We start from the raw sequence: 13,875 nt of genomic DNA, 5'->3' as shown, positions 1-13,875 counted from the left end.
CATGCATGCTGCGGGAGAGCGGACAGACTGGTGGGGGGGCGGGAGACTGGTCGGACATATCGCTTCGTTTTTAACGGCACCGCATTTGCATTTATATGCACATCCTTTGTGCCCAAAGGATATTACATTTTTCCACTTCAAGCATTTTTGTGAATTTAATGAAAATTTTAATTTTTATGCGCGTCAGAGGGGTGGGGTTGGGGTGTGGTCCACTGTATGCACACCCACACCCACACCCCCACCCCCAACCCCACCCATTCCTGCAGACATTCCCTAGCCCTATCCGTCCGCCTCTCGCTTGGACTAACAGCCACAGAGATATGCCGCATTTGCTTTGCCTTCTCAGTCCGCCCGGTCCGCTCGGACCCTCGACACCCATCTCCAGTGGCCGACTCTCCGCAAAGATAAATAAAAACTGGCCACACACTAGGCCATGCTATCTCGCACCACACTGCCTTCCCCACGGCACCACCACGAGGGAGCGGCAGCGCCTGGCATTGTGGCAAAAAAGTTGCAGTTGCCTTTCGGTTTTGGCACTTGTATTGCCGTTTACACTTGCTTGGATTGCGGCCACTTTCCTGATGAGAAGAATGCTCAGCTTGATTGCTGTTGAGGGTGTCCAGTGAGGCATGCCGATCCATGCGGAGAAAGCTTCTGCTCAGGGAATCACATTCCTTAGGTGGAATGTAGAGGGGCTAATGATGGTTCAACGAAAGGAAAGACTCTTTACAAGAAATTCCCATTCCCATGTGGAATAAATATTTTATAATTAAAGTCTGTGACGAATCCCAAGGCGGGTATCCTGGGTATAGGTATTCCCGGGGGATATAGACGAAGGATAACTCCTGGGAACTAGAGCAGCCAGGAGAGTGTCTCTTAGCATTAAGCTAATGGGATGAACAGCGCGGATAAGCGTGGAGCGCCCCTCGATATGGATCTGCTAATTCAGCATTCAGCCAATAATAATGTGCAGCTTACCCAGATCGAGAGACAAGCGACTCTCATTAGGAAAATTAAAGTTCATCGGAGCTCCAACGCTGGCGCTGGAGGAGCGTCAGTTGCCGTTCAACGAGCAACGAGCAACGAGGCACGAGGCACGAATGGCATTGCAACTGTGGCTCCTCGTGGGCCTGCCAGTGGTGGCTTTGGCCGCTTTGCGACCGATGGAACAGCACAAGATGACGACACCATTGACGGCTGCTGTCATGGAGCTACTGGAGAGGGAAGTGAGTCCCACGCAAAGCACCTTGGGAGTGATCGAGCTGATTCCGGAGAGCCATGGCCGCCGAGATCACCAGCAGCAGGAGCTGCTCACCTCGATGCTGCTGCGGACTGGCAGCTCGATGGCGCTGCGGGTGTACCAGGTGGCGCCCCTCAAGCTGCCAGCGTCCCATTGCCTCATACTGGTCAACTCGGCGGAGGCCTTTCGATCGCTCAAAATTCAGTTCAGCAAAGCGCCACAGACGCAGGAGTTCAACTTTTTAATTGTGCTGACACGGCGCCTGGCCACGAGGGCGGAGAGACTGGAGGCGATGCGGGACATATTTGTGACTTGCGTGAGGCTGCACACGATGAACGCCATCATGCTGACCCAGCGGAACGACGGAGTGGTGCTCACCTATGGCTATCGACTGTACAACCAGGACTGCAAGCTAACCCTGAACCTGGATCTGCTCAACCAGTACGAAAATGGCTCCTTTCGGCACGAGACGAGCCGCATCTTTGACCGTGTGCTGGGCAGCCTCGGCGGATGTCCCATCCGAGTCAGCTGGTATCCTGTGCCGCCTTTTGTGCACTTTCAGGGCAACATGGATAGCGCCGAGGAGCGCGAACAGGTGTGGCGTCTCAGCGGGATCGATGGTGAGCTCATCAAAGTGCTGGCGGAGATCTTCAATTTCCGCATTAAGCTCTTGCCGCCGTGCAAAAAGCAGCCGATGTGCAATGGGAGCTACAGCTCCGAATGCAGCAGCTGCTTCCATCAGCTGAACAACGGCAGCTCCTCGGTGCTGATCGGGGCGATGAGTGGGTCGCACGTGAACAGATATCACTTCACCACGACCGTCTCCTACCACCAGAGCTCCCTCGTGTTTGTGGTGAACATGAACTCCAAGATTGGGGCTGTGCGGCAGCTGCTGGTGCCCTACTGCTCGGATGTCTGGCTGGCTCTGATCGTAAGCTGCAGCCTCGTCGTGTTCGTGTTTTGGCTGAGGCGCAGGCGCATAGGGCAATCGGATATTGCTGTCCAGTCCCTGACAGTGTTGACCACATTGCTGGGGAATCCACTGGTGGCACGCCAGCTGCCCACGGACTGCAGGCATCGATACTTCTACTCCGTCTGGCTATTGCTGGTGCTGGTGCTGAGGGTGGTCTATCAGGGCAAGTTGTATGACTCGTTCCGCGAGCCCTACAACCCACCGCTGCCCTGTCAAATATCCGAGCTGATTGCCAAGAACTACACACTGCTCAGCCAGGAGTACTACGACTACTATCCCCGCAACCAGACCGTTCTGTATGCGGGAAACATTCAGGAGCGCTTCGCTCGCATTCAGCGGGAAGGCGACGACAAGCAACTGACCACCACCGCCCTGCTCGCGAACGTTGGCTACAACAACAGGATCAACTGGCGGACCACACACCTCACCCATGTGCAGGAGCACATCTTTCTCTACCAGCTGGTCATCTATCTGCACGTCCACTCGCTCCTGAAGTTCGGCTTTGACCGCAAGCTCAAGCAGCTGCAGTCCTCCGGCATCATTGGCTACTTCGTCCACGAGTTTGATCGACCCCAGTACCGCGTGCCACTAACGGAAGCCCACGAGGTCACTCCCCTGCCGCTGGAGGTCTTCTGCGGCCTCTACTACATCGGCTCCATACTCCTGGGCGCCGCTGTCCTGGCCTTTCTTTTGGAGCTCCTCAGTGTGCGAGTCGCCTGGCTGCGGCGGTTCTTGGGTTAGATCTCCCGCCGCACTCAAACATATTTTGTGTCACCTTTTCTTCTTGTCGATGCTCAATAAATGTTTTGCTTGGACATGGGGAAGGGTTTTCATCGGACTCCAACTGTAGCTGGCTGAGGTTTGACTGGGTTTGATCTGCCCTTCCGACTTGACCTTAGAGCTCCACAGAGTTGCGGCCTGGATCTAGGTTTATTTACCTTGCCCCACAGCCTGTCGGCCCATTGACTTTTGACCAAGTCAACGGCTTTCTCTTTAGCATCATGATGATGATGCTGGTGGGGGGGAAATGTCACCGAATTCCATTTAGCAGTTGCCATCTGCCATCAGGCGGTGCACACCGCTGCAGGCATTTTGTCTGTGTGTGGGCTGTGTGTCCTGGTTGTGCCACCAGAAGACAATGGAACGGCCTCGTTAGCCGTCAGAAAGAGCAGCAACAACAACGGGACAACATCAGCAGAAGGACAAGAAGGAGCAGGAGGGCGAAGGGTTACTGGGCTGCCGGGTTACAGGGAAATAAAAATATGGAGAGAAAAACAAGACACGTCCGACATACTCCTGGTACGAACTCATTAGCCTACATGGCCGCATTTTCCGCCTACACACACGTGTGGCAGGTCCCCCACAAATGGAACACAAATGCGCTCCGCTTTGGCTTTGGCTTGGGCTTGGGCTTGTGCTTGTTGCAGCACTGCTCCTTGTTGCTACATATTTTGTTTGCCTAAATGCCGGAAGTGTTGCCGGCCACAGCAGGGCAGTGGTTCGAGGAGGGACCTGCCCCAGCCAAAACTGCTGCAAGCAACAAATGTTGCCAGCATGTAGCATTCAATGTATGATGTGTGTCGTTAGCCAGACCCGTGCCAGTGCCCCAATGGGGCACGTTCATAGCCGCTTGGAGAATACTCTTCACCCCAGTCTGGTGGAGAGGATAACCTCAGCATGGGAGAGGGCATCTCACCATCGATGGTTGCTCTCTGCTGCCACGTTGAGGTCTCTCTTCCTGTTTGGTTGTTCTGCTAGCTATCGGTAGCATCGATGCTGCTGCTGTTGCTGTTCTAACTCTTAATTATGCCTTTTAAGCCATACTCCTTACCAGACTCGTAGTTGTCATCCAGTTGTTCGAGCTGCTCAACAAAAGTTGTTGTGCGAATGAAGAGATTTGCATGCGGACATATTAATTACATTTAATTGTCCACTGAGGAGCGTTCGTTCCCCGTCCCTGCCCACTGCCCACTGCTGATGTACCTGTACATGTCCCTGCCCATCCAATCTGACATCCAGCCAATGGGCGGCCACTTAACTGACGCCAGAACGCCCCCAGGAGCAGCGGGCCGTGCCGACCGGGCCGTGCCGACCGGGCCTACAGACCGTGCGGCTGATAAGAGCTGATAACAAAGGTAAACAAAGGCCGTGCGCCCGATGCACGGATGGCCTGATGCCCGCCGTGGCCTGCTCTTTGGCGGGAAACGCTGTAATTCGTCAGACAGCCCGCGGCCCGGAGCGCATGCGCTGGCACTCGGCAGCCGTCTGGTTGGGCGCCTCGTCCTCGTACTCATCGTCGAACTCAACTTCGTTGTAGTCGCCGTCGCCGTCGCTGTCGCCGTCACAGTCGTTGTGGTATAAGAGCAGAGTGAAACCAGTATTCCAGCGACACACGCAATAGTGGGAAATTAATGCAAGAGCTGACGATGCCTCAGACATTGAGTGGCGTTTTTGTCTTCTCTGAAGATCAGGCATTAGCTCATTAATTATGTGAATGGTTTTAAGACCAAGGTTCTATGGGGTAGCAAATTCGATTGGTTGTTGATTCTGGGACACATTTTATGCTGTTAGAAATATGGGAAAAATTATGCAATCAATAAATCAGCCCTGAGGAAGACCCGCAATTGGCATTAATTCAAAATTTCGAAGATGAATTTCAGTCCAAGGTTGTGCATGGCCGAAATGAATGCAAGATTTATCAGGAGTCGACGTTAGATACTTTGTTCATTCTCTCAAGATCAGGATCAGCATAAATTGAGACTCACGCAACGAAGTTCAGCATGAATGAAGTTCCAACTGAAGCCAAGGCTGTGCAGAGATGGAACTCAAAGGCAAGCTGGAAGCTTAAAGTGCATCAAATGTATGCAAGATTAATCGGCATTGCTGCACTGTGGCGAAATATGAACGTAATGGCTAGGGTGCGAGCAGAGCCTAATTGTATCTGAATAACTGCTAAAATCTCCCCCAATAAAAGCGGATTTTGCGAGAGCTAGCTGCACAGTTGATGCCTGGCAGCATAACAATGATGATGTTGCAGCTATTTTTGGCCACAATCCTGATGGTTGCTGGATGCTTGGCCGCCCAGTTACCATTTAACGCCTACCTGCCCCCACCCAGGGATTACGAACTGGAGGATGCAAGGCTTGCCTTTGTTCTAACCGAGGCAGAACACCCGTTTGGCCGGTATGCACCTGACTTTGTGGACTATCCTGGCATCCATCAGGCTCTGCTGCTGAGGCAGCAACAGGAGTATGCCCTGGACTTGCCGTTCGAGGGAGAGCTGGAGCAACAGCAGCATCAGAATGCAGCTGATTCTTGGTGAATAAACATTCGTTTTTGCAAAATGATGTATGATAAATAAATAAATGATTCTGCGGCCAGTGGCAGTGGAATCCGAACAGAAAGAAAACACAGGTAGAACTGAAACTCAAGTCCTTTGGTCAATGGCTGCTGCGTAACCGCAACTTAATCCCTGTCCTGTGTCCTTGGCTGTATCAAAAAACTTTTGCTCACGATCTGGGCATGGCTTGGACGTCTGAGCACCATCTCCACCCCCACCATCTGTCCCTCGCCGACTGCGTGTGCGGTTTTAATCAAGTTTCGCCACTTAAGTTTGTGCTCAGGTGGAAAACACTCAAAAGCCGCCTGACCGAACCATACCTGACCCTGAACCACGGGGGCCGGGCTCCCAGGCTGTCAGGCTCTCAGGTTGCTCCAAAGTTTCAAGAGCTTTATGACGCGTTGCCGTTGTTTTCTTTGTTGCTGTCTGGTAGCCTTCGTTTCTATACTCTTATGAATGTTGAACAAAATATGTCCAGGTATCAGCAAGTACTTGGAAGGTAGATTTGATTAGAATTTGTCTTTGGGCAGTACGCTAGTCGGCAGGGATCAAAATGGATACTGGAACGGTGATGGAAAGAATGCGTCGAAAAGGGTATTCAAATTGACGCATTTCAATGCTCAAATGTCTGTTTTTTTTTCCTTGGGATGGATGCGTTAATGGGCAGAAGGATGGTTGCCAGGCTGGGTCAACCTGTTACACATCTGTACGCTGCATACATACACATGCACACATGTACATACCTGTGTACATACATATGTACATATGTACTTATGTATATACAAATGTAGAAATGCCGGTAGCATTGCTTGCCCTTGCCACTCGTTTTGTACGCCCTGTCCGTGCCTTTTCCACCTCGAACGAAAACTAGCTGAACTTTTGCTGAAACTTTAAAATCAATTAAACTGAGTGCCCGCATGATTGGGCAAAATGATTGTGCATACATATGTACATACATATGTATGTACATACATACTTGTGTCTCCGTGCAGCTACTTTTTTGTAGGTTTACCTTATGCAAGCTCATTCGTCAAAGTGGTTGACAGCAGAAGGAGGGTAAAGCTCTTGCAGGTAGCGAGGGAAGACCTGCGGGAGCTGCTTCTGCAAAGATCTCCGCTAGCTAACGGTAATAAAAGCATGCGCAAGAGAGCCCGCATGGGCGACAGAGAGAGCGCATTCTCCCTCTTCGATCTTTCTCAACCCAAATGAGAAATTACAAGCTTTTAGTGTAGATTGTGTAGACCTGCGGGAGCTGCTTCTGCAAACATCTCCAACAGTAACTAACAGTAATAAAAGCGTGCGCAAGAGAGCTCTTCGATCTTTCTCAACCCCAATGTGAAATTGCATGCTTTTAGTGTAGATTGTGTGTGATTATATGTTGTTGTGGGAGTTGTGTGTTTGTTGTTAGTGTGGCACGAGTGACGATGTGCCAACTGGCTGCAAAAAGCCAAAGTCAATTGTCAAATTGACACACACACTAGCATATGTATGTACATACAACATGTGTGGGAGACGCGTGTGGCTTGTTGTTAGCTTCATTATTTGCCAAGTAAAAGTAATGAGACTTTTGTTGCCTTGTTGGGTTGCACATGAGTGCGCCTTCTATGAATTCTTTGTATTTGCACTCTCGCACATACTCGTACGTACTCGTGAGCAGGGACAATGCATTGGCAGAAAATAAAGTTCCACATTCACATTCACCACGTGGAGTATTTGAGTGTTGGGTATCTCCCCGCCCAAGTAGCATCTGAGTCTGTGTCTGTGTTGGTGTCTCTGGCTCTTTGCTGGCGCTGCCCTTTTGTATATTGGACAAACAAAAGCGCAAAAAGCGTTGACAGACAATGGGTCCGCACAGTGGGGCCAACGGCAGCAGACAGCCACAATAATCGTTGCGCAGTGCACAAAGTAAAGGCATTTGGAAATGCACGAAAGAACCAGGTCCGCACAGCAATTCCTGTGGATTACTTGGCCAAAGGAATGGAATGTGGAATGAGTCTCCTGCCTGATGACTGTTGGCTGTTGGCTACTGGTCAGGCTGCGATAAGAACAATGCCGAAGCCACTGGCGGCCATCGTAGCTTCTGCAGTGGCCACCCATCTGGGGCCCTGGACTCGCATTACCGATAGAAAATAAATTAATTTTCATAATAATTGGCTCACACTCGGCCAGTTTCCGGCTAGCATAACGCTTCCATCCGATACCCACAACCCCTTATCCGGCATCCCTCTACGTTGCCCTCTGCCCTTTATGCGCCACCAGATTCACTGCATTGCCGGGGGGGCCATGCCATGCCATGCCCGTTCGGATCCCTTTTTCGGAACCGGGCGCCAATAATAATAACATTGTTAACACAACGTGCGCATGTAATAAAATCGTTTATTGAATTGGCCATAAATTTTCGTAGCTACAACAGCCGCAAAGGCGCACAAAGTCAAAAAGTTGCAATCCACAGGGGGGCATGGCATGGCATGGCGTGAGGAGTTTTGCTTTGGGACGGAGGTCCCATTGAGGGCTGCCCTTTTGTGCGAAAGTTTAGAGAGAGTTTAGGAAGCTCGTCGTGCCAGCGGCAAGAAGCAGGAGCACAACGGCACGCAGCAGCAAGAGCGAAGGAGGAGTGGCAGTGGGATGGGGATAATGTGGCTGCTTGAAGCTTTGACGCGTGCACCACCAGGTGGTATATCGCTCTTTCTCTCGCTCCCTCTCTTTCTCTGTCTCTCTTTGTGTGCGTACGTGTGTGGCTATCCACATGGTCCAGCTAATTCTGCTATTGAAACACTTGGAGCAGAGCTTGCGTGCACTGGAAATGGCTTAAGCAATTAAGCTTGACAATCGAGGGAGCTTTCAACGAAGTGATCGATGGTTCAAGAAATTTACCAGTTCCCTAAGCGATAAGCTATTGCAAGATCAATTGCTCTTTGAATGTTTTACTTTCCAAATCAACTATCTCAAATCCAACTATTCTTTTGTATTCAGTACTCAATATTTGATGCCGCTGAAAGTCACATGTATCCGCTTAATCTTAGCACATTCGTTTCATTTGCAATTAGGCAGCGTCGTGTCCTTTTAGGTTCCTTGCAGGGGGGTGACTCGAAGACATTGCACATTGCGTCCATTAATTTGCGCCAGTATTTTAACTACCCAACATAAATTGCATGTGGTGCCATTAATAAGCATAAAAGCATCTTCAGAGCAGCGCAAGGAGCAGTGCCAGGCCCCTTGGCAGCCATCTTCAGAGCCACAGCAAGAGACAGAGCCAGAGCCACTCGGGTTGCCATGGGGAGTGCGACGAAAGTACATGGTGCGGTGAGGCGCTTCGAGCTTCGAGGACTCGTGGAATCGCTTAAAATGTTTTCAATGCTGTTCAATAATTCCGGCAAAGGACAACACACAGGCAGAGACAGCGCTGAACGGGAATGGGAGCGAGGACGCGACAACGACTAATGAGCATGATAAACGAGCTGAGACGAGCGCTCCTCACTGTGCGATAAGATTCTCTCTCTTGCTGCCTCTTCTGCTGCACTCTTTTTGCAGTCATCCTTCGCTTGTTTGCTTAAAAAATGGCACGCTCAATGAAGTGATGTGTAAATAACGGTATTATATTTCAAACGGCGCTTAAACGAGGACAAAACCCGCTCAGCTCATCTCAGCTCATCTCATCTCATTTTCTGGCCCATCTTTGGCTCGGCTTTGGTCGGTTCTGTAGCCCCTTTTGGCTGCCTCCTCGCTAATTATTGAATGGATGTGCAACAGGAAGTGCACAATGTGGGAATGGGACTGGGACTGGGGGCGGTACTGGCTGCCATCACAGCACAAAGGACATTCCACACCAGAGCTTGCCAATGATGAATAATGAATGGGATCAGCAGGCAAACGACAATAGAATAGCTCCCTTTCATCACCGTTTTGCCCCTACCCTGCTCAGCGGACTATGCGGCTGTGGAATGCACTGAAAGTATTTCTTTTTGTATGGAAGAATGGCAAAAGAATTCGAATTATATGTTTTAATTAGAGCGCAGTTTATGTTGTGGGTTCTTCCTTCGATTTGTGACCAATCGAGTCTCTCGTAATGTGTTCCAATTAAATTTGACTCTATCTATTGGTAGTTGAATATTTAGATAATATTCGAAAAAAGACATAATGAAACATAGACAAAATATTAGCAGTGGGAGAAATTATTTACCCACAAACTCATGAGAACTCCTGAAGAACTTTTCCATTTCTTCGGTGAATCAGTTCAAAAATGCTTAATTTATCAATTATATTTCATAGAAAGAAATGTATATTACATCCAAATGAAATTTGGTCTATTCTGCTCTAGTTTTTCACCTTTTTTCTTGCTGTAATTTTTCTTTCTAATCATCTCATTTGCAAGATGCCTCTTCACCTCTTCTTTGTTGACTTCCTCTTTGTGCTAATTTAAATTTGTATGTAACCTTTTTTTTCTGTCAGTGTGAGCACTTCACTTTACTTTTAATATGTTAAACTGCGAGTTGACGACGCACAAAAGTGCGGCATGCCAGGCATGTGGACCATTACGAGCCCCCCGCTGCTGCTGCTGCTGCTGTTGCCGCTGCTGCGTGTGTGTAGAGTTCATAAAAAAATATAAAGAAAAGAAGCCATGAGGCGTGGGGGGCAGAGTATGTGGCTGGAGGAGCTGGAGCTGGGGCAGATAGGACACAAAGCAACTGCACAAAACTGTAAAACTGTAGCCAAGCACTTTTTGATTTATGGAGAGCCAAGCGGGACTACTCGTAGGTTAGACAGAGTAGGAGCCATACAGAGGAAGAGGAATGGAATGATGGGGACTCCGGCCGAGTTCGTGGGGAAGGGGCGGAGGACTGTGTGGCCGCACTGGAGAGCGCAGTTTGGTCGGAAGTGTAGACAATTTGTTAGAATTTATACAAAAAATGCAGGCCGCTTTGCACGAGACAGAAGGGCGGTGAGGCACACGGGTTGCTACAAAAGTGCTTCTATATAGTTGTATATATATACATACATACATACATACATATATACGGTATGTATGTATATATCTCTGCACATACAAATATCGCATAAAGGAAGAGCCAGCCCATATAAAACATGAGAGGCATTTCATTTTAAAGCAGCTCAAACAAAACAAATGCCTTGGCTTTTGTGTGGACTTGAAACTAATGATTTTCACTTACCGCAGCGGCGGAGAGAGGGGTATGCAGGGGCTGGGTAGTCATGGGGCATGCCGCACATGGAATCCCAGCACAGATTTACATGACATTATGTCATTGTCGTTGCTGCTGCTCCTGCTGCTCCTGCTGCTGTCTCTTTTTATGACGTCAATTATGTTTATGAGTGTCTAAACAAAAAGTCTTATAAAGCCCTCAAAATTCCCCCCATTTCGCATCGCTCCTTGCTTGTGTGGGTGGTGGTTGGGTGTCGGGTGTAGTGCTGTGCCAGATCTAAGTCTGCCTTGCAGTTTGAGTTTAAGTGAATTTATTACCATGAGCAAAATTTATTTAAGCAGTCAAATGCACGTGAAGTGCATCTCAAGAAAGCTGTCACACAGTCGTCTCCACTCGCTTCAGTCCACCCCAGCCCACACGCGACTCCCCGCCCCTCTCTCAGAGCCCCTGTACTATCGCCAATCCGCCATGCCCCATGCTGGAGGGAGGAGGAGCAACGGGCTGCTGTGCCTCAGACAAATGCATGTGTAGCAAGATGCTGCTTTTTTTTTTGGGCTGGGCTTGTATAATCGTGTACATGAGGGTGAATCACTTGATGTAAGGAAACGAGGGAATTTGGGAAGCCTTTTTTGCATTAGCTAGCGATTTGAAGTGGAAAAAACTGCAAGAAGTATTAAAAATGCATTAAAATCAATTAATTATACACCCAATACACTTACAGAAAATGCATTTAGCCTCCACATATTCCATTTAATGTCATTCGCTAAAGGTTGACCTTAAGACTTCCCTTTGAAATGGCTCAAATCGACATGCACTACTCGTGCTCCTAAATATGGTGTCTTAATGCAGTGAATCACCCTGATATGTGCACTTGTGCCAATGACTGACATCGCACACACACAGCCAAGGCAGACACACTTACACAGAGACAGGCTGCTGCTTGCTAACTCGCTCAGGGCCATGCAAATCCAACTTGGCTGCTGCCGCCGCTGCTGCTGCTGCTTGAAGCAGTTGTCAGTAATTTCAAGCGAATGGCATTTCACAGAGGAGAGTAGCAGTAGAAGCAACAGCAGGAGCTGGCGAAGGAGCAGAAGGAGCAGTTGGAGTAGGAGCAGCAAGCAGCAGGATCTAACGGATAGATGGAAATGGAGGTTGCAGTGCCAACATTGACGAGGACAACTTCGTTGCCACCGTACGGACGACGCCTGTTGCCATGCCCCATTCGCCGCTGTGCTCCATTCAGTTGCAGTTGCTGCTGGAAATCAAATCAAATTCCCGACAAACATCAGCAACAACAGGACATGTTGTCATTGCTGTGGAGAGAGTGTGTGTGTGTAGTACATCAGGGATTGTCTGTGTCTATGTGTGTAGCAGGGAGACGATAGCTGACGAGGATAATCAGCGTGAAGGCGGAATATTGAACAACAAGTTCCCCGATTGCATGTCTTGGCCAGAAATCTCAATTTTTGAATGCAAAATAATTCGTGAAAGGCTGCCCCCCTGCTGAGAGACAATTTCCTTGCAGCTCTTTTGGGGATCTCTGTGGGTTTTGTGGTTAATTTTTTGTATTAATTCAGTTTCTTAGCTTCGCATGCGGGGGCAGCCCTCAAATGCTGTCCTTGAAGTCGTAACCGGGAACCGCGCGCACCTACAATTTCCGCATGTCAACTGCACTTTGCATGAGTGCCCCGCACGCAGACACACCCACACACTTGTGCCACATCAGCACTTCAGCACTCGAGCTCTTGACTCTGACTTGGTTGTGCTTTTGCCCAACTCCAACTCAAACCAAGCCAAGCCAAGCCAAACCCAACCCAACCAACCATCATCGTGTGGATCATCATCATCATCATTCTGGTTCGCTTCCTGCCTGTTCCAATGTCTATGCCCTGTTCCCATTCCCATTCCCATTCCCATGCCCGTTCCCGATTATCCTATCTTTTTGTTGTGTTGTTGTTTTTTTTTCTGTGTGGCATTTCCACTTGATTTACAAAACTCAACGCAACAACGAGGCAAGTGTACTGAGGAGGGCGGCAACAGCAACAGCAACAAAACCACATTTGACTGACTGACTGCCAGTCCACAGCTCCACCCCACCCCACACCACACCACACCACCCCCTTGGCATCTGACAGTGTATGTGTGGTGTGGTGTGGTGTGGTGTGGCCTGTTACAGAGTTGATTTATATGCACGTCGATTCGACGTAATTGAAGACGTGATCGAAATTCAAATTTTTGATTTTTAGACCCCGTGACTGGATTGGCATTTGTGTGACTCTGCCACTGCGACTGGGCAGAGCTTCAACCTCCACATCATTCTGTCTATTTCTATCCAGCCCTTTCCCAATGCACTTTCCCCCAACCCCCCCTCTTCAGCACAATTCTTTGGGTGGCTTAATGTGATTTTGGTTTCGATTCTCTTTGCTCACTGAAAGACCACCCAGCTCGTACCCATACACAGACACACAATAAATACATATGTATGTGTGTGTGTGTGTGTGTATTTGCAATGAAATAATTTCCATTCTCCTTTTGGCAACAAGTGAGCAGGAGCTGCAGGGCGGCAGCTTTCTTGTTGAATTTCCCTGAAGGAGTTACGTTTTCCATATGCTGGCCCGGACAGAAAACAGAATTCTTTATCAATGAACTCGATTCCACACACAGACTCTAGTCAATTTCACATTTTATCAATGTCACGCTGGCTTGTGTGGATGCTCTCTGCTCTCTCACGGGATTGGTAGAGTCCATTGACTAAGCACAACAATTGGCGAGTGAAAGAGAGGATCGAAAATAGACAAATAATTGTAATATCAGCAATTACTTTATTAATTCTTAGTTTAGCTACAGATAATTATGCGAGTTGGTTAGGGCATTCAGAGTTCTGCTCTCTGCTGCTCCTTGATCTCTTTTCTTGTTTGGTCTGAGTCTGAGTCTGAGTCTCATCTTCATTCGCTCTGCCGTGGCATTTGCAGCATCCCAAACTTTGTTAAATCAGCCATGAAAACGGATTGTCGTCTGTGCATTTTTGCATTTCTTTTTGCTCGTTTCATTGACTCCCTGCTTGGATGAGAGACTGCCTGACTGACGCGGCTTGACAAAACGTGACCTTCTGTCATGTCTAACAGTTTTCAATAATAATGCTCACAGCTTCCAGTTTCCCTGT

The 13,875-nt window shown here is 48.9% G+C and overlaps 2 protein-coding genes across 2 annotated transcripts; both read left to right on the top strand.

Moving 5' to 3' along the window:
- Positions 1-1,100: 1,100 nt before the first annotated feature.
- Positions 1,101-2,954, top strand: LOC117903237. The gene has a single exon (XM_034815140.1). The coding sequence runs from the start codon at positions 1,101-1,103 to the stop codon at positions 2,952-2,954; it is 1,854 nt and encodes a 617-aa protein (XP_034671031.1).
- Positions 2,955-5,235: 2,281 nt separating this feature from the next.
- Positions 5,236-5,535, top strand: LOC117903236. The gene has a single exon (XM_034815139.1). The coding sequence runs from the start codon at positions 5,236-5,238 to the stop codon at positions 5,533-5,535; it is 300 nt and encodes a 99-aa protein (XP_034671030.1).
- The last annotated feature ends 8,340 nt before the right edge of the window (positions 5,536-13,875 follow it).

The sequence above is a fragment of the Drosophila subobscura genome, chromosome A (genome assembly GCF_008121235.1).
Source record: "Drosophila subobscura isolate 14011-0131.10 chromosome A, UCBerk_Dsub_1.0, whole genome shotgun sequence".
In the NCBI taxonomy this organism is placed as follows: Eukaryota; Metazoa; Arthropoda; class Insecta; order Diptera; family Drosophilidae; genus Drosophila; species Drosophila subobscura.
This window is presented reverse-complemented; position numbering and strand designations above follow the sequence as displayed.

Excerpts from the sequence above, each read along its gene's own strand:
- LOC117903236 (XM_034815139.1), top strand. The coding sequence starts at position 5,236 with ATGATGATGTTGCAGCTATTTTTGGCCACAATCCTGATGGTTGCTGGA.
- LOC117903237 (XM_034815140.1), top strand. The coding sequence starts at position 1,101 with ATGGCATTGCAACTGTGGCTCCTCGTGGGCCTGCCAGTGGTGGCTTTG.